The sequence below is a fragment of the Crocuta crocuta genome, unplaced genomic scaffold (assembly GCF_008692635.1).
Source record: "Crocuta crocuta isolate KB4526 unplaced genomic scaffold, BGI_CrCroc_1.0 scaffold209, whole genome shotgun sequence".
NCBI lineage: Eukaryota > Metazoa > Chordata > Mammalia > Carnivora > Hyaenidae > Crocuta > Crocuta crocuta.
This window is the reverse complement of record NW_027551566.1, coordinates 1,274,399-1,295,052: the sequence shown is the minus strand read 5'-3', so window position 1 is coordinate 1,295,052 and position 20,654 is coordinate 1,274,399. Positions and strand designations below refer to the sequence as shown.

The 20,654-nt window shown below is 38.4% G+C and overlaps 1 protein-coding gene across 2 annotated transcripts in view; it reads left to right on the top strand.

The window, feature by feature from the left end:
* Positions 1–836: 836 nt before the first annotated feature.
* XRN2 (5'-3' exoribonuclease 2) overlaps positions 837–20,654 on the top strand; it is an 84,071-nt gene continuing 64,253 nt past the window's right edge. For both annotated transcript variants that reach the window (XM_077750182.1, XM_077750181.1), the window contains exons 1-3: positions 837–998; positions 16,919–17,046; positions 17,129–17,240. In XM_077750182.1, the coding sequence (XP_077606308.1) occupies positions 924–998; positions 16,919–17,046; positions 17,129–17,240 (315 nt within the window). In that variant the 5' untranslated portion in view covers positions 837–923. The remainder of the gene's footprint in view (positions 999–16,918; positions 17,047–17,128; positions 17,241–20,654) is intronic.

Here is a 20,654-nt window from a genome sequence, read left to right as displayed (position 1 = left end):
AATACCTCCTCTTCCAGACCTCTCTTTTTATATGCTGGGAAAATGTATTTGAAGCCACCAGAAAACAAAGGATAGAAGTATCCTGTTAGTGCAAGGATAGAGGATTAAATGGTCTTTAGTTGGCCTGAAACACAAGCTGTGTGAATAAACAGGTGACTAAATCCCCCCTACAACTTGGCTTTCTCATCTGTTACATAAAAATGATAGTAGTACCTCAAGGCTCAAGTGACGATTAGATGAGATAATCCTCTAGCCAATGCTTTAACACAACGTAAACGCTCAAAACAACAACAAAAACCCCACTAGATATCAACAATTATAAATGTAGCTGGAAAGTTTATTTAAATGCTGAACGCCGGGTAGTTTACATTTTTTAAGTATTTAGAGTGAACTTGTTATGCAAACCAGCTATCATGAGGGCAAAATATTTAAAAGTACTCCTTTTACAGTCCAGGTATGTACAGTATCACAAAACCGGGAGAAACCAGGAAGCAGGTTTAGATGCTTTAGTTCTACTGTGAATTGAGATAGGTGAGAAATAGGTGATCAACCCCGCAAAGAGCTCCCCCGGGACCTGCGGAGCGCTGGGACTCAGCGATCCCGCAGGAGCCGCGGGGAAGGCACCGTCCGGGGGCCCTCCCAGCACCGACGACGACTCAGACGCGACAGGACTCGGGACCTGGCCCGGTCGACCCACAGAGCGCTAAACCCGGCGGAGCCAACCTTCACCTTCCGGCAGGAGGCCAAACCCCGCCCCCAGCAACAGGCCAGTCTACGTCCCCGGCGGCGCACCCGTGGCGTCACTTCCTGTCACCGGCGCGCACGTGGGAGGAAGTGCTAGTGCCCGCGGCTGCCTCTCCAGCTTGTCTCTCTGGTTACGTTCGTCCGCGGGTCGGGGCGCCGCCTCCAGCTAGGCAGCTGCTATGGGAGTACCGGCTTTCTTTCGCTGGCTTAGCCGCAAGTACCCGTCCATCATTGTCAACTGCGTGGAAGAGAAGGTAAGGAGGCTCCTGACGGCCAGCCCACTAAAGCCCGGCGCTCCGGCACGTCTAGGCCGCGGCCCTGGGCGCCCGCTCCTGCCCCTGGGGCACCGTGTTCGATCTCGCGCCGCTCTGTCGGCCCAGCGGATTGTGGCGGCCCGACGCGCAGTTGGGCGCCGGCACCCGGAATACGGGCCTGGGCAAGCGGGCGGGGCGAGGGCCGAGAGGGTTACGAACTCGCCGGAGGGCTATTCCTCGGTGTCCCGCTTTTCCCCCCAGACCGGAAGGCCCCGCCCACGGCTTTGTTTCCTCCCTGCACCGCGCGTTCTCGTTTGTGAAGAGACTCGAAGTCTTATGGGCCACTTCTGGCAGGTCCGTCGAGTTAGCTGGTTAGGGCTGCACAGCTGCTGATCCCCTCCTTTAACAGCCTTGTAAAGTAATCCCCGGCAGCGGACTTTTTGTTGTTTACTGTTCGTGACAGAGGTTTTCTCCGAATGTGAGAGGCCGTTTGTTGCTGCTGTTAAATCCTGAGGCGAAAGCAGCACCTTAGAAACGTCTAGGACAAGACAGAAGTCTGATGAGAGCCCTCTTCTCTAGGTGTACAACTGTTGGACAGCGTGCTTGTTAAAATTCTTGGATTTCTGGGATACACTGGAACAATACACTTTTTGTTACTTTGTTTATATATAGACTTTTGCTCATTCTTTAGTTTTGTATTTATTGTTTCCGTGTTTCCAGTCCGAAGTAGAATTTCTGGATTGGGAAGGTTCGGGGACACATTTTGCCTCTTACCCCTTCTTTTTTGAAGGAAGTACCCATCTGTCATTGTGAAAACATTTCTTTTGCTAAGGCTGGCCTTGATTTTTCCTGATTTGCTATTCAAGGAGGAATCGGAAGTCTCGTTTTGATTATACCCCTTGTGTTTTTTGTCAGAGAAAACTGTTAAACTGAATGAATTGTTTTTAAAGCTTTTATCAAACTTTACTAACTTGCATCATACTCCGTTTCTACTGCATGATAACCACTTTTTACTGTTTTGGTTCTGTCTCTTAGTATCATGTTTATACCTGGTTTATTTGTTTTGAATCTAGTTATGGAATTCCAGCCGTGATAGATGAGGATTTGATTGCTCATGCAGTACCCCCCCCATCCTTCTAATAATAGCACATCACCATAATTCTTTTATGGATAAACTTGATAACTCTAGTATCCCTTTTTTAAAAAATTGGATCTCTTATATAAAGTATCCCTTGAGTTTTCATCATCTAAGTTTAAGTATTAGCTTTTCTACTCCTGCTGTCGTTATTCTTTACTCCAAGCTTGTCAGCTACACTTTTGCTTATTGGCACCCAAAATTAAATTGTCAGGGCATTGGCTGTACTGGTTGGTTTTAAAAGCTAAAAAAAATCAAATACTATTGTCGATTATTGTGACTGTGCTGATTCAGGTTATGTACTACGTTTGTCTTAGTGTCACTTTTCTCTTTTCCTCTTTATGTGGTTCCCCGTCCAAACTGCCTGTTGTTCGGGTATTCTATCACGTCCTCTTTCTTCTTGGAAACTGCTTCTTGAAGTCGTTTATTTCTGTGCTGTCACACCTGGTTATTTATTGGCTTGCTGGAAAGCTGCTGCTTCAGGTTTCTAAAAATTCCTTTCTTCTGTTGGAGGTACTGTTTTTTGGTCATCTTTGTTGACTTAAATCACCTCTTTTTCGGTTTTTATTTTTAGTTGAATTCTTAAGAAATGCTATGTGGGATGTGAGTTTTCTGAGTCCATTCTATCCTTGTACACATCATTAGCTAAGTAAGCATAGTTTGAGTTTGAAAATTTGTTTCCCTCAAAAGCTTTGAAAGCATTGTTCTTTTGACTTCTGTCATTCAGTGTTGTTGATGAGAAGTTAAATGTTAATGTGATTTATTTATTTAAACAACACTTACTAGTGTTTAGCATGTACCAACGGCTGCTCAAGGCACTTTACAGATAAGTTTATTAAGTCCTCATAATAATCATATATCTGCTATCGCTTATTATTATTATTATTATTATGGGTGAGAAAGCTGAGGCACAGAACACTCAAGGTCACTTGGCTAATACATGCCAAAGCCAGTGTCAACCGGGAAAGACCATGTTCTTTATCTCTATGTTCTGCTTTTATTCTTTTGTAGTTGATCTATTTTTCTTTCTGAAAAAATCTTTATCTTTGGTAGTATAAGCTTTCATGGTTATGTACAGGTTTTTTAAAAAGTTAAATTCATTTTGATCAGTACTTTACTTGGTTGACTGAGTCTGGACATTGTGTTCTTTAGTTCTAGAGAATGCTCTTTGATTTTTTTCTTGTCCTTTTCATCTCTCTGAATTCTGGATCTTGGTCCTTCAATTGATTTATTTTTCTTTTCTTTCTGTTCTTCCCTTCTCCCCTTCCCTTTTGCAGCTTTATTGAGGTGTAATTGACCTATGGCAAACTGCACATATTTTAAGTACCACAGTTTAATAGATTTTGGCATATGTGTACATCTATGAAACTATCACCACAGTCAAGGAAGTATACATAACTAAGACATCCCATCTGCCCCTTTGTTTTCTCCTTAAAACCCCTCCCTGTTGCCAGTCTTACAGACACCACTTATAGATAAGTTTTCCTTTTCTACGATTGTATATATGTGGAATTATATAGTAGGCACTTTTTTTTTTTTAACCTGGCTCACTTACTTTCATTCAGAATAATTATTTTGACATTCATCCATGTTACATATATCAGTACTTCATTGGTTTTTATTTTTGAATAGTGTTCTGTTGTGCATATAACACATTTTGTTTATTCATTTATCTGGTTGAGGAACATTTGGATTCTTTTCAGTTTGGGCCATCAAAAAAAGAAACCATGAACATTGGTGTGCAAGTCTTTGTGTGTATATATGCTTTAATTTCTTTAGAGAAAATACCTAGGAGTGAAATGGTTGAATTGTATGATAGGTATGTGGTTGTTTCAAAAGAAAAATTTGCCAGATTGTTTGCCAAGTGGTTGTACAATTTTACATTGCTACTAGTAGTTTCTGAAAGTTCTAGTTGTCTACTTCCTTACCAAAACTTGCTATGGTTAGTTTTTTCAGTTTTAGTCATTCTATTATAGTGTTTTATCACAGTTTTAATTTGCATCTATCTGATGACATGATGTGGCACATTTATTTGCCTTCCATATATCTTCTTGAGTGAGATGTCAATTCAGGTCTTTTGCTCATTTTTAAGTTGTGTTGTTTAGCTTTTTGACATACCTTCAGTAAATTTTTTTTTAATCTGTGGCTTGCGTTTTTACTTCTTAGTGGAAAGAAGAGCAAAAGTTTTTAATTTTAATGAAGTCTGATTTAATACTTTCGTATTTCTGCTTTTTGTGTTGTATTTAAGAAATCTGTGCTAAAGCCAAAGTCACTAAGATTTTTTTCTTGTGCTTTCTTAGAGATGCTTTATAGTTTTACTTCATTCTGTGGTTTCTGTTTTTAGTTTTTAACATGGTGAATTACATGGATTCTTTTTAAATGTTAAATTCACCTTGCATTCCTTGGATAAAATCCCACTTGATCATGGTGTATTATTTTTACGTACTGTTGGATTCAGTTTGCTTAAGTTTTCTTGACAATTTTTACCTTAATGCCCAAAAAGGATATTTGTCTCCTGGTGTTCCTAGGTCTTTGTCTACTTTTAATATCAGAGTAATCTTGACTTCAGATGCGTTGTGACATGTATGCCCTCTTCAGTTTTCTGGAACAGTTTGTGTAGAATTGATATTTTTTCTTCCTTAAATATTTGGTAGCATTCACCAGTGAAGTCGTCTGAACCTGAAGTTGTTTTTTTGTTTTTTAATTTTTAAGTGTTTTTATTTATTATGAGAGAGAGAGACAGTGTGATCAGGGGAGGGTCAGAGAGAGAGGGAGACACAGAATCTGAAGCAGCCTCCAGGCTCTGAGCTAGCTGTTAGCACAGAGCCCAACGCGGGGCTCGAACCCACAAACGGTGAGGTCGTGACCTGAGCCGAAGTCGGATGCTTAACCGACTGAGCCACTCAGGTGCCTGAACCTGAAGTTTTTGGGAAGGATTCTTTCAGCTACAAATGTACTTTAAGTGACATAGAGCTATTCAGATTATCTGTGTCTTTTTGAATGGGCTTTTGTTGTTTGTGTATTTCATAGATTTTGTCCATTTCATCCAAGTAGTCAAATTTGTTGACATAAAGTTGTTCATATTGTTCCTTATTAGCCTTTTGCTGTCAATAGAAAATATAGTGATGTTATCGCATTCCTGATACTATTTTTTTTGTTTCATTTATCTGATCTGAAAGCCCCAGCTTTTCATTTCATTGATTTTTGCTATTGTTTTTTCTGTTTTATACCTCATGGACTCTGCTCTTATTTTTGTTATTTCTTATGCTCAGCTCACTTTGGGAAATGCTTTCTTGTCCTCATTTTTTTTTTTTTATGTTTTTTATTTATTTCTGAGAGAGAGACAGCATGAGAAGGGGAGGGTCAGAGAGAGAGGGAGACACAGAATCCAAAACAGGCTCTGAGCTAGCTGTCAGCAAAGAGCCTGACTTGGGCCCCGAACCCACAGACCGTGAGATCATGACCTGAGCCGAAGTTGGACGCTTAACCGACTGAGCCACTCAGGCGCCCCTCTTGTCCTCATTTCTTAACCTACTGAGTTAAGGTGTCCCACTCTTGTCTTCATTTCTTAAAGTGGAAGCTGAAGGTCATTGCTTTGGTGCATTGTTTCCTCTCATGCAGGTATGGAGTGCCTGCTATTTTACATATCACAAATACTGAGATAATATGTTTTTCATTTTCATTCAGTAACATTCTAATACACTCTCTGACTTTTTTGGCCAATTGGTTATTTATTAACAGTGTTACTTAATTTTCAAGTATTGGGAATTTCTAGACATTTTTTTCTGTTCTTGAGTTCTAATTTAGTTCACTGTCAGAGAACATATTTTGCATAATTTCAATCTTTTTAAAGTTTATTTGCTTTGTTTTGTGGCCCAGAATATGGTCTTGGTAAATATCATTTTGCCTTAAAAGAGTTATAAGTTCTGCCGTTGTTGAATGGAGTGTTCTATACATGGTATCATGCCGGTTGATAGGACATGGAAGACTTGAACAACACTGATTTTGTCTGTTCTTTCAATTACTTGATAGAAGTGTGGAAATGTCCTGTTATATATAATTATTTGGATTTGTCTGTTTCTTGTTTCAGTTCTGTTGGTTTTTGATCCTTGCATTTTGTAGCTCTTTTATAAGGTGCATAAATGCTTATGATTGTTATGTATTCGATGAATATGCTCCTTTATCAGCATAAAATTATCTTTTTTATCCTTGGTAATATTCTTTGCTCTGAAATCTTTGTTCAGTATTAAGATAGCCAGATCTTTGAACTAGGGTAGCATGGTCTATTTCCATTCTTTTCTAGTCTTTTTGTGTCTTTATACCTAAAGTGTTTGTGTTTATAGGCAACATACAGGTGGGTCATGTTTTTTAACACTTTTTGATGATACCTACCCCTTTTTTATTGTGGCAAAATACACATAACATAAAATTTGCCATTTTAACCATTTTTAAGTGTAGAATTCAGTGGCATTACGTATATTCACAATATACTTATGAAACCATTGACATTAATTTCTAGAACTTTTTTTATCGTCCCAAACAGAAACTCTGTACCCACTAAACAGTAATTCTCTGTACTCCCTCCTCCTCTACTTTCTGTCTTATGAATTTGCCTTCTTTAGGTACCTAATGTAAGTGGAGTTATATATTTGTCGTTTTGTGTCTGGTTATCACTTAGCATAATGTTTCAAGACTTATCCATGTTTGTACATATCAGAATTTCATTCCTTTTTCAGGCTAATATCCCATTGTATGTATATGTCACATTTTGTTTGGACACTTGGTTAATTTTTACCTTTTAACTACTGTGAATAATGCTGCTGTGAACACTGGGGTACACGTATCTGTATACATATCAGTGCTTAGGGTATGTATCTATAAATGGTCCCTGCTTTCAGTTCTTTGGGGTATATGCCTATGAGTGGATCTTTTGGTTAATTCCTTTTACCTTTTTGAGGAACTGCTTTTCCTGTTCTCTACCTGGTAAGTGAGGCATTTAGGACATTTATGTGTATGGTTAGATTTAAGTTGATCATGTTTTCTGTCTCATCTGGTCTTTTTTTCCATCTTTCAATTCCTCTGCTTCTTTTGGATTGGAATTTATTATTTTATTTTATATCTTTTGACTTTTTAACTAGTCTTATTCATTCAGCCATCAGTTTCTTCACTTTGCGTCCTGGGCTTATATTGTCTCCATTCATTCAATTTCTGATCTTGAGAAGGGCCTTAAACTCTCCTAAAGTCTAAAGAACTAGTGTTTCTTGCATTCCACTGCACTACTTCGTACAATCTCTCTCCTCTGGTCATTTCTTTCAGAGCTGAAACAAGGCAGGCTGTTGCCATGTTTGCTCTCAGGTGGGAATGTGCATGTTGGTGGACTCAGATTTTTTTCACCGCCCTGCTAATGTTTGTGAATGAGTGTGGGAGTGCTACAAATACTGATTTGGGGGTTACCAAAAAATGTTTGGTAGGGAGGTTAATTAGCAAATATGGAATTCATGAATAATGAATATCAGTGTTACATATACCACACAGGGTGGTTGTGTGAATTAAATCATTTAATGCAAGTTAAGTGCTTCAAACATCACTTTGTACAGAAACACTTGATATTTCAGAATTTTATTGCTACATTAAGTTTCAGGAGTTTGTATGTCCAGATAAAAGTGGGGATATTTTTGTGTCTAACTCTTATGTAGTATAGAATTGTGCTCTGTTTTCATGTAGTGAAATCAAGGTTTCCTACCCTGCTTTTTTTCTTTCTTCTGTATGATTGCGTGAATACTTGTTTATGATAGGCACTACTCTAAGGGCAGGAAGGACAGTAATTAACAAGGAGGCTGTTGGTCCCTGACTCTGCATTCACTTTTCATCAGTATAATATTTTTGGGGGGAGATAACTACTACATTTTTTAAAAGTGGCTTTACTGAGATATGATTCACATACCATACAACCCATTTAAAGTTTACGATAATTTAGTGTTCTTTTTTTTTTTTTTGTATATATTCACGGATGTGGGCAACCATTAGCACAATCAGGTTTAGAACATTTTCATCACTTCAGAAAGAAACCTGTACCCTATAGTTACCAACTATCTCCTGCCCCACCACTCATATCCCTAAGCAAACACTAAGCTATTTTCTGTCTCTGTAGATTTCTTTATTGTGTCTTTCATGTGAATGGAATCATACAGTATGTGTTTTTTTCTGGCTGACTTCTTTCACTTCCTGTGTTTTCAGGGTACATTCATGTTGTATTATGTGTCAGTACTTCGTTCTTTTTTATGACTAAATAATGCTTCATTGTGTAGATATATACCACATTTTATTCATTTGTGTGTTGATGGATATTTGGGATGTTCTCACCTTTGACTTTTGACAGTAACTGTAACTTTTGACTTTTGACAGTAACTGTGCAAAAGTTTGTGTACAGGTTTCTGTGTGGACATGTTTTCATTTACTGGATATATACTTAGAAATAGAATTCGTGGTAACTCTGTGTTTGGTTATTTGAGGAACTGCGAGACTATTTTCCATAGTGGCTGCAGCATTTTAATTACCACCAGCAGTGTTTCAGTGTTCTAATTTCTCCACATTCTGGCTAACATTTGTTACCTGACTTTTTTATTTTGGCCATCCTAGTGGGTGTGAAGTGGTATCTGATTGTAGTTTTGATTTGTGTTTCTGTTAGGACTGAAAGATACTGAACATCTTTTCATGTGCTTATTGGCCAGTTGTATATCTTCTTTGGAGAAATGTCTATTCATATTCTTTGCCTGTTTTTATTTTTTTCTTAATTTTTTTGTAGTTTTTATTTTTAAAATTTTTTTTGTAGTTTATTCATTTTTTTATTTTTAAAAAAATTTTTTTAAATGTTTTATTTATTGCTGAGAAAGAGAGACAGTGTGAGCAGAGGAGGGTCAGAGAGAGACGGAGACACAGAATCTGAAACAGGCTCCAGGCTCTGAGCAAGCTGTCAGCAGAGCCCGACGTGGGGCTCGAACCCACGAACTGTGAGATCGTGACCTGAGCTGAAGTCGGACGCTTAACCGACTGAGCCACCCAGGCGCCCCTGTAGTTTATTCATTTTTGAGACAGAGACAGACAGAGCATTTGTGGAGGAGAGGCAGAGTGAGAGGAAGAGGGAGACACAGAATCTGAAACAGGCTCCAGGTGCTGAGCTGTCAGCATAGAGCCTGATGCAGGGCTCAAACCCATGAACTGTGAGATCATCACCTGAGCGAGAGTCGGACGCTTAACCAGCTGAGCTACCCAGGTGCCCCTCTTTGCCTGTTTTTAAATTGGGTTGTCTTTTGACTGAATTACAAGAGTTTTTAGGATGTACATATTCTGAACACAAGCACTTTAATAGATACATGACTTGTAAATCTTTTCCCCCATTTTGGAATGTCCTTCCTACTTTTGTGACCGTGTCTTTTGAAGCATGAAGTTCTTAATTTTGATGAAATCTATTTTTTTTCTTTCTAACAAAGAATCCATTGCCAAATCCAAGGCCATGAAGATTTATGCCTGTGTTTTCTCCTGAGAGTTTTATAGTTTTAGCTCTTAAATTCAGCTGTATCATCCATTTTGAGTAAACTTTTGCATGGGTCCAACTTCATTCATTTGCATGTGGCTATCTAATAGTTACAGCACCATTTGTTGAAAACTATTCTTTCTTAATTGAATGGTCTTGGCACCCTTTTTAAAAATCAGTTGTACATAGGTGTATGGGTTTATTTCTGGTGTTTTATTTCTAGTCTTTTGACCTCTATATTTATCCTTGTACCAGTACCATGCTCTCTCGGTTACCATTGCTTTATAGTCAGTTTTAAAATCAGGAAGTATAAGTGCTTCAATTTATTCTTTTTGAGGATTATTTTGTATATTATGGCTTCCTGGCAATTCCATATGAATTTTAGAATCCACGTCAGAGTACAGATTTTATATTTCTTTGGTTAATTTTAGTTCTAGCTTTTGGATACTATTATGAATGGAATTGTGTTATTTTTGAGTTCATTATAAGCATGTAGAAAGTAATTTTTTTTATATATTCTGTAACCTTGCTGAACTCCTATATTCTAATAGTTTTTTCTACTCTTCTGATGTATTGCATTAATTGCTAGTATATTGTTGAGGACTTCTGCATCCATTTTCATAAGAGACACTAGTCTGTAGTTGTGTTTTCATGTGCTGTCTTTGCCTGGTTTTGGTATCCAAATAGTGGCCTCATAAAATGTGTTGGAAAGTGATTCTTTTTTGTTTTTTGGAAGAATTTGTGAAGAATTGGGGTTAATTCTTTCACTGTTAGGTAGGATTCAGTGAAAAAAAAACATCTAGACTTCGACTTTCTTTGTGGGGTTTATATTACTGGTTTTATCTCATTGTAGGTTTATTCAAATTAATTCGTCTGTCATTTTTGTAGTTTGTCTTTTTGTTAATTTGTGCATTTCACTTAAGTTATCTAATTTGTTGGTGTACTATTTATGATCGTTTTTGTTTCTGTAAAGTTGGCAGCAATCTCCTCTTCTGTTTCTGATTCTAGTAATTTGAACCTCTTTTTCTAGGTTACACTGGCTAAAGGTTTGTCAGTTTTGTTGATCTTTTGAAAAAAAACCACTTATAGTCTCATAGATTTTTTTTCTTCTTTATTTGTTTATTTTCTGTTTTATTCCTGCTCTAATGTTATTTCTTGCTGGCTTTGGGTATAATTTGCAATTGTTTTTCTAGTGTCTTAAGGTGGAAGTTTAGGTTATGGATTTGAGGTCTGTCTTAATATAGACACTTACAGCTATAAATTTCCCTCTGAACACAGCTTTGGCTCTATATCATTAGTTTTGGTGTGTTGTATCTTCATTTTCATTCATCTCAAATTATCTTCTGATTTCTCTTTTAATTTCTTCAACCCATTGGTTGTTCATGAGTGTGCTGTTTAATTTCCACATACTTATGAATTTGCTAAATTTCCTTGCTATTTTTAATTTCATTCCATTTTGGTTGGAGAATGTATCTTGAATTATCTCTCAAAATAAATATTTTTTTAAAAAGCTTCATGTATTTAAAAAACGTTTTTTACAGTAGCTTTTTATTTTGTTTTATTTTATTTTTTAAGTAGGCATTAAGGCCCAGCATGGAACTGTATGTGGGGCTTATACTTAGAATCTTGAGATCAGGGCCTGACTTGAGGTAGTCAGATGCTTAAATGACTGAGCAACCTAGGCATCCCTATTTTAGTTTTTAATTGAAGTATAGGTAACATATGGTGTTATATTAGTTTCACCTGTACGGTATGATGCAGCAATTCTATAACATTACTCTGCTCATTAGGATAAGTGCATTCTTAACTCCTTTTATGTTTTACCCATCCCCTCACCCACCTCTCTCTGGCAACCACCAGTTTGTTCTCTGTATTTAAGGGTCTGTTTTTTGTCTTTTTGTCTTTGTTCATTTGTTTCTTAGATTCCACAAATGAGTGAGATCACATGGTATTTGTTTTTCACTGTCTGACTCATTTCAGTTGGCATTATACCCTCGGTTCATCATGTTGTTGCAAATGGCAAGATCTCATTCTTTTTAATGGACAGGTAATATGTCATTATGTATGTATACTACAACTTCTTTATCCATTCTTTCATCTTTGGATAGACGCTTGGTTCACTTCTGTATTTTGGGTAAATAATGCTGCAGTAAGCATAGGAGTACATATATCTTTTTGAATTAGTGTTTCTGTTTTCTGTGGCAAATACCCAGTAGTGGAATTAATTGGATTATATGGTAATTCTGTTTTTAATTTTTTGAGGAACCTTCATACTATTTTCCACAGTGGCTATACCAGTTTGCATTCTCACCAAGAGTACACAAGGTTCCTTTTTCTCCACATCCTTGACAACACTTGTTATCTCTTGTGTTGTTGATTTTAATCATTCTGACTGATAGGAAATAATATCTCATTGTGGTTTTGATTTGCATTTCTCTGATAATTAATGGTGTTGAGCTTCTTTTCATGTGTCTGTTGGCCATTTGTATGCTTTCTTTGGGAAAATGTCTACGCAGGTCCTCTGCACATTTTTTAATTGGATTATTTGGTGGGTTTTTTGGTGTTGGATTGCATAAATTCTTTATATATTTTGGACATTAACCTCTTAAAGGATATATTATTTGCAAATGTCTTGTATAAAGTAGGTTGCCTTTTTGTTTTGTTGATGGTTAGCTTCACTGTGCACACACTTTGGTAAAATCCCAGTAGTTTTTTGTTTTTAAATGTTTATTTTGAGAAAGAGAAAATGAGCAGGGGAGGGGCAGAGGAGAGGGATTCATTTATCTGTTCTATTTTTTATTCTCTATTTCACATATTCCTGCTGTAATCTTTATTCCCTTCTTGCATTGGCTTTGGAAAGCTTCATGTATTTTGATGCTCTGTTATTAGGTGCACACATTTTTAAAACATTTTTATTTATTTAGTTTGAAAGAGGGCATGTGAGAGAATGTTTGCAAGTGGGCGGGGGCCAGAGAGAGATTCCTAAGCAGGCTCCATGCTGTCAGTGTCCCATGAGGGACTTAATCTCCCAAACCAGGAGATCATGATTTGAGCCAAAATCTGGTGTTGGGCACTTAACCAGCCGAGCCACCCAGGCACTCCTGAGCATGTACGTTTTTAATTATTACATTTTCTTGGTGGATTGACCATCTTATCACAAGATGTCATTATTTCTGGTAACTTTTTTTGTTTTAAAGTTTGTTTTGTCTAATACTGGTATAACCGTTCTAGTTTTCTTGTGGTTCTTGTTGCCTATCTTTCCCTGTCCATTGACTTCTCACTTTTTCACAAAGTTTGAGATCATGACCTGAGCTGAAACCAAGACAGATGTTAACCGTCTGAGCCACCCAGACGGTGCCTCCGCTCCTGCCCAGTAGTTTACTTATGCTTTTGTTGCCCTTGCCTGAGGAGACCTATCTAGAAAACTGGTTTTACAGCCAATGCCAAAGAATTACTGCCAGCGTTTTCTTCTAGAAGTTTTATGGTTTCAGATCTCACATTTACGTCCTTAATTCATTTTGAATTTATTTTAGTGCGCAGTGTAAGTGGTTCAGTTTCATTTTTTTTGCATGGAGCTGCCCAGTTTTTCAACACCATTTGTTGAAGAGACTGTTTTTTCCCAATTGTATATTCTTGCCTTCTTTGTTCTATATGAATTGACTGTATATGCGTGGGTTTATTTCTGGACTCTCTGTGTTCTGTTTCACTGATCTGTATGTCTTTTTGTGACAGTACCATACTGTTTTGATTACTACTGCTTTGTAAATGTATCTTGAAATATGGGATTGTGATACCTGAAGCTTTGTTCATCTATCTCAAAATTGGCTGTTTTGCGTCTTTTGTGATTCCATATTCATTTTAGTATTATTTGTTAGAGCTCTGTAAAAAATGTTGCTATTTTGATAAGAATTGCATTAATCTGTAGTTTACTTTGGATAGTACGGACATTTTAACATTATTGGCGTACCCCTCTCTAGTTCAGTGAACATGTTTATGACCACTGTTTTAAAACCTTTTCTGTTAAGTATGACATGTGGACATTTTCATGGGCAGGTTTTGTTGCCTGCCTTTTTCCTGCTGTTACGGCTCATACTTGTCTGGTTGGGTTTTTTGTTTTGTTTTGTTTTGTTTTTACATTCCGAGTAGTTTTTGCTGCAAACAGGACATTTTAGATAATATAGCACTTTCTGGGTACAGGTGCCTCCTTCCTTCTTTATTCCAGGGCTTGTTGTGTGTTCCTGGTTTATTTACCAGCTAGATTATTGTAGTGAGCTGTGTATCTTATCTCACCATGTTATGCCACTGATACTGCTCCTTAGGGAGATGCAGTTTGGGGCACACCCATAACCACCCTGGGATGCCTGTGGTGCCGGTAGGTCTCTCTCCCACTCTACCTGATCACACCCAGCGGTTAAAACTTCACTATTTATGGCCCATTGCTCTCTTGGTTTCAGCAGTGCCCTAGGGCATAAATTCCTCTACAGACTAATACAGTCACATTGGATCCTTCCAGGGATTGGTTTCTGAGATTAAATTGGGTATTTGTCTCAGCTGTCTTATTCCCTGGTACTTTCCTGCAAACTAGCTGGGCTGGGAAATCTAGAGGAGTCTAAAACTGAGTTCTGTAGTTTGGTGTTCAACTTCAACAGTGCGAACTTTCAATACAGGGTAATCTAAGACATGATTCATGATTTTTCTGATGTTGCTGTTAAATACTATGCAGGCTTCAACAAAAATATATCTATTTAGCTATAACTAACAATAGTGGTGTCTGCTTACATTAGAGGAGCCAGAAAGCCTTGTAAGGTTGATTAGACTAGTAGGTTGGTATGAAATTCTTTTTGAGGGGTTTACGTTAAAACTTAGTGTATTTTTTTTTTATTTTTAATGTTTTATTTATTTCTAGGAGAGAGAGGGAGAGACAGCGTGAGCAGGGGAGGGTCAGAGAGAGAGGGAGTCACAGACTGAAGCAGGCTCCAGGCTCTGAGCTGGCAGTCAGCACAGAGCCCGACGCGGGGCTCGAACCCACGAATCGCGAGATCATGACCTAAGCGAAAGTCGGATGCTTAAACGACTAAGCCACCCAGGCGCCCCAAAACTTAGTGTATTTTTATATAGACTTAGTATTTGTGTATTTGTATCATCTTTACTTTTTAAAGTATCTTTATTTTGATTCTGTGGCATTTTTATCACAAATAGGATAATTTATCAACTGCTTGTTTAAAAAATATATACTCCTTTCTCCATGAAGTGGAGGAGGAGTGAACGTCCTTCTAGGCACAACTGTCTGGACTGCTCCTCTCCAGTGGGTGTGTCCCTTGTTCCTCCAGGGAGCCACTGGTCAGCCAGGGTACTGCACTGTCCTTCCTCTCAAGCACTCCTCTTGCCTGGTTGTTGTGGGGCCTGAGTGGTACCAGGGAGGGGGCGGGGTGAAAGGTCTGAGCCTCTGGGCTGTTACTGCTGCTGGTGCCGATGGATCACCCAGAGGCTGTCCCTAGAGCTCCTCTCTCGGCCTGGAGCCCCTTGTGTTCTCCCACTTCTTGGCAGAAGCTCCTCCGTGCATACTTCAGGCTGTCAACCCTGAACAACACCAGTAATTAGTCTGTTTTATAACTTGCTATAAATGGTACTGTATATGCTCTTCTGCAACTTGGTGTTTTTAGTTTTGTTTTTGTCTGTTTGGGGCCGAGCAATATACTTGTGATCATCCTCCTCTATTTCTTTGAATCTCACTTGTGTCTGGCATTTGATATATGAACATCCACATAATCCATTCTGTGGGCTCTTCCTCCCCCCCCCCAATTAAGTTGACCTTTCATTTTTCTTTCTTTCTTTTTTTAATAGTTTTGAGATGTAATTTATATACCATAAAGTTTACCTGTTTAAAGTGTATAGTCCAGTGGCTTGGTATATATACAGAATTGTACAAGAGTCACATTATCTAATTTTAGAACATTTATATCACTTCTGAAAGAAATGCTGTACCCATTTGCATTCATTTCCTATTTCCCTCACCCTTGCCCCACCCTCAGATTGAAACTCCTCCGTTTCTGTCTCTATAGATTTATCTATTCTGGATTTTTCATATAAACAGAATCTTCTGTGGTTTTTTTGTGACTTTCACTTAGCAGAATGTTTTTGAGGTTCATCCATAATATCTCATGTACATGATGGGTTTTTAAATTCACAGTTTTTTCCCATTACAAATGATGTTTTGTGTATGTTAGGGAACTTTTTTTTTTAATGATTTTGTTAACAGTAAAAATATCTCAATTTTTTCCTTTGCTGAGACTGTTAGAAAAACAAAGCCAATATTAATTACAAAAATACAATTGAGTGCCTCCAGGAGTAAGATGTAGTCCTTATCTTTTGAAGAACTCATAGTGTAGTTGGGTTAGAATGACTTTGAAACCATAGAAGTGCTATAAGTGAATAAGCAAAATTCTGAGGAAATACAGAAGGAGTTTTCTGAAGTGACCTGTCCCAAGACTTATAAAGTAAGTGACATTTGATTGCAGTCTAGACCGTGTAAAATTAGTAAGGTTTCAGGAAGTGGGTGTTGTAACAGAGGCAGAAGGAGAAGCAATGTGCAGAGGCACTGAGAGATGCAAGACGGTTTTCCAGGAACGTAGGATAGGGTTGGCTTGAATGATAACTTTGGTAGGACAGAAAGCTAATAAGAGTCTAGACTCATTGGTCTCCACCTGGGAATCATTGAAAACATCAGACAAGATTAAGGTACAGCCACATTCATACTTTAGAATGAAAACTGACTGCATATGGGGTTGGCTGGAGATGGGAGAGTCTAAGGGTGTAGCAGTCCATGTGAAGGCCATTCAGATCTTTGAGGTGAGTGGTGCAGTGACACCCATGGCCATGGGGCTGAGAGGAAATGAAATGGAGAGGCCTTTTTCAGGTTAAATTGACAGGACTTCCTGATAATGAGTGGGGAGGGAAAAGAATTTTAAGATGACTCCCAGGGTTTCTCACTGGGACACCTGAATGATTTGACAGTTTGATAACTGTCCCTCACATAGTCAAGATTAACTTGTTGTGTTGGAGGCTATCCACTTTCCACAGATGAACTATCTGCTTCAGTTGGCTTTAAGGAATAAAAGAACATCTTACAGTGTAAAGATGACTTAAAAGTGTTTTGTTTCCAAGTCAGAAATGAAACATGGGTTCATACTGAGCTTAGGATGTGTTAATTTGAGACTTGAATAATCAGACTACTATTACACTTCCTCATAGCCAAAAGAATGCAATGGTGTCAAGATTCCTGTTGATGCCAGTAAACCAAATCCAAATGATGTGGAGTTTGATAATCTCTACTTGGATATGAATGGAATCATCCATCCCTGTACTCATCCTGAAGACAAGTACGTAACCCATTTTTATCACTGGTACAAGAAGTTACAGAGGAATACTGTATTATATGACCCCGTCTGCTTGTCCTTATAGGCCAGCACCGAAAAATGAGGATGAAATGATGGTTGCAATTTTTGAGTACATTGACAGGCTTTTCAATATTGTGAGACCAAGACGACTTCTCTACATGGCAATAGACGGAGTGGTAAGTGCTAAAATGTTCACCTAGAATCCTGTTTTTATTGTGTTTTGAGTGTATAGAATGAAAGTCAGCTAAATAACAGTAAAGGTTGACTGTGATGAATTTGAGAAAGATGCCTAATCTTTCTGTCATTCATTCAGACATTTTTGGTACCTGTTTTGTGCCAGACAGTGAAATGCTGGGGATTAGTGGTGACTGCCCTTGCTTTTGAAGAACTTAACCACAATGTCACTTACTCATGGGCTTTAGGTATAGATTATACCTGCAGGGTGCTAAGGGAAGAGGAAATCAGTGCTACTAAGGGAATTAGGAGATAGAAAAGAGTGACTTTTGTCCTCTTTCTTTCTTTCTTTCTCTTATTTTTGGGGAGAGAGGGAGCATGTGAGTTGGGGGAGGGGCAGAGGGAGAGAAAGAGAATCCCGAGCAGGCTCCACGCTTGGTGTGGAGCCCAAATCTCACAACCATGAGATCATGACCTGAGCTGAGATCCAGAGTCGGATCCTTAACTGACCGAGCTACCCAGGTGCTTCACTTTTGTCCCATTTCTTGAAGTATAAAGAATAACAGGTGGGCAGGGGAGTCAGATTGGTGGAATAGATGGGAGGAAGGAAGACTTAAGGATTTTTCAAAGGCATGACGTAAAGTTAGCCACACTGACAAATTTGGGCAATTATAGGTGTTTTAGATCAGAAAGAGTAGTAGAGCAATGGCTTGAGAAGGCCTTACTGGCACCTTCAGGAGTTTGGATTTTATCCTATAGGCAGTGAGTAGTCATCAGAATGCTTTAAGAGGGTAGTAACTTACTGATGTAGGATGATGAACCAGCTAGCTTAGCTTCTAAATGATTAGCACACTATATATCAGAATTCAAGGAAAATTAAATTATAATCCTAAAATTTATTTTGCTGTATATAAATAGATTCTCTTTCTTTTAGATTTGGTAATCCTAGTGTCTAATAGAATGATTTTGAAGGGCTAGAGAACTTTGGGTACAAGAAGATGAACTTTTTTGTGAGGTTCTCTTTACTGAGAAATCTCAGTTACTTGATAACTTGGTAAGTTGCTGTTAAAGTGCAATGAAGAGTAGAGGAGACAAGAGGATCTTATTTGGAGCACATTCTAATCACATTAGTGAAATTTCTTGAAGAAAATCTGTCAGTTTACATCCAGTATGCCCTTATTGCTAGATCAAGTATATACTAAATGCATATCTGTATGTCTGTCTGCATGTTTATTTACTCATGTCTATAACATGGTTTTGTTTAAATGTAAATATAGATCAAAGAACTTGGTATTTGCATTAGATTAGGTTATCTCATTTTGTAGGAAAGGGAATTATTTAAAGAGAATTTAAAATAACTTATTTGAGGCACCTGGGTGGCTCAGTCAGTTAAATGCCTGACTTCGCTCAGGTCATGATCTCACAGTTCGTGAGTTCAAGCCCCATGTTGGGCTCTGTGCTGACAGATCAGAGCCTGGAGCCTGCTTGTGATCTCCCTCGCTCTCTACCCCTCACCCACTCCCACTCTCTCTCTCTCAAAAATAGATAAATATTTTTAAAAATTTTAAATAACTTATTTTATGTAGACAGGATACTTAAGAGCTCCTTCCAGGCCTAAAACAAAGTTCAGGAATTTCAAAACTATAGAGTCCAATTCACTTCATTCATACTTACCGAGTGATTTTAAATTACATTTGGTAAGAGTGACTTAAAAGTATTTTCAGGGTGGGAGGCAAGATGGCGGAGAAGTAGGGAGCTCCGTACATTTCGCCTGCACCCATCTCGCAAACAGAGAAGGTCTGAAGTCGTAGAACACTGAGCCACAGGAGTTTGGGAAGAGAAAGAGACAGAGTACACTGGGAAGGAAACCTCATAAGTGCTTGTATGCGAACTGGGGAGGATAAATGCGGGACGGGACCCAGAGATACGGAGGGAGAGGAGGGAACCCAGCTTGCCTGCAATTGCGGTGAGTGATTAACCAGCGAGTGGTGGTGAGCTGCCACGAGTCCAGGGGAAAGGAAAGGGAAGCTGAGATTACTCATAGAACCATGCCTAGAGATGAGAAAAACCTCGGCTTGGAAAGACAGTGTTTTTTAGCTCTGCTTGGGATGGAAGGAACTTAAACATCATAAAAGCCATCTATCAGAAGCCCTCAGCTAACATCATCCTTAATGGGGAAAAACTGAGACCTTTCCCCCTAAAATCAGGAACACGACAGGGATGTCCATTCTCACTACTGTTGTTTAACATAGTGCTGGAAGTCCTAGCATCAGCCATCAGACAATAAAAGGAAATCAAAGGCATCAGAATTGGCAAAGAAGAAGTCAGACTTTCACTTTTCGCAGACGACATGACACTCTACATAGAAAACCCTACAGACTCCACCAGAAGCCTACTAGAACTGATCCAAGAATTCAGCCAAGTTGCAGGGTTCAAAATCAACGTACAGAAATTGGTTGCATTTTTATACACCAACAATGAAGCAACAGAAAGAGAAATCAAGAAACTGATCCCATTCACAATTGCACAAAAAACCATAAAATACCTCGGAATAAACCTAACCAAGGATACAAGAGATCTGTATGATGAAAACTATAGAAAACTTATGAAGGAAATTGAAGAAGACACAAAGAAATGGAAAAACATTCCATGCTCATGGATAGGAAGAATAAATATAGTTAAGATGTCATTACTACCTAAAGCACTCTACACATTCAATGCAATTCCAATCAAAATTGCACCAGCATACTTCTCAAAACTAGAACAAACTATCCAAAAATTTGTATGGAACCACAAAAGACCCCGAATAGCCAAAGTAATACTGAAAAATAAAACCAAAACGGGAGGTATCACCATCCCAGACTTTAGCCTCTACTACAAAGCTGTCATCATCAAGACAGTATGGTATTGGCACAAAAACAGACACATAGACCAATGGAACAGAATTGAGAACTCAGAAGTGGACCCAAAAGTATACAGCCAACTGATCTTTGACAAAGCAGGAAAGAATATCCAATGGAAAAAAGACAGCCTTTTTAACAGATGGTGTTGGGAGAACTGGACAGCAACATGCAGAATGAAACTAGATCATTTTCTCACACCATACACAGAAATAAACTCAATATGGATAAAAGACTTGAATGTGAGACAGTAAATCATCAAAATCCTAGAGGAGAAAGCAGGAAACAACCTCCTTAACCTCCATTGCAGCAATTTCTTATTTTACACATCCCCAAAAGCAAGGGAATCAAGAGCAATAATAAACTTTTGGGACCTCATCAAGATTAAAACTTCTGCACGGCAAAGGAAACAACGCATAAAACTAATAGGCAGCCGACAGAATGGGAAAAGATAGTTGCAAATGACATATCAGGTAAAGGGTTAATATCCAAAATTTATAAGGAACTCATCAAACT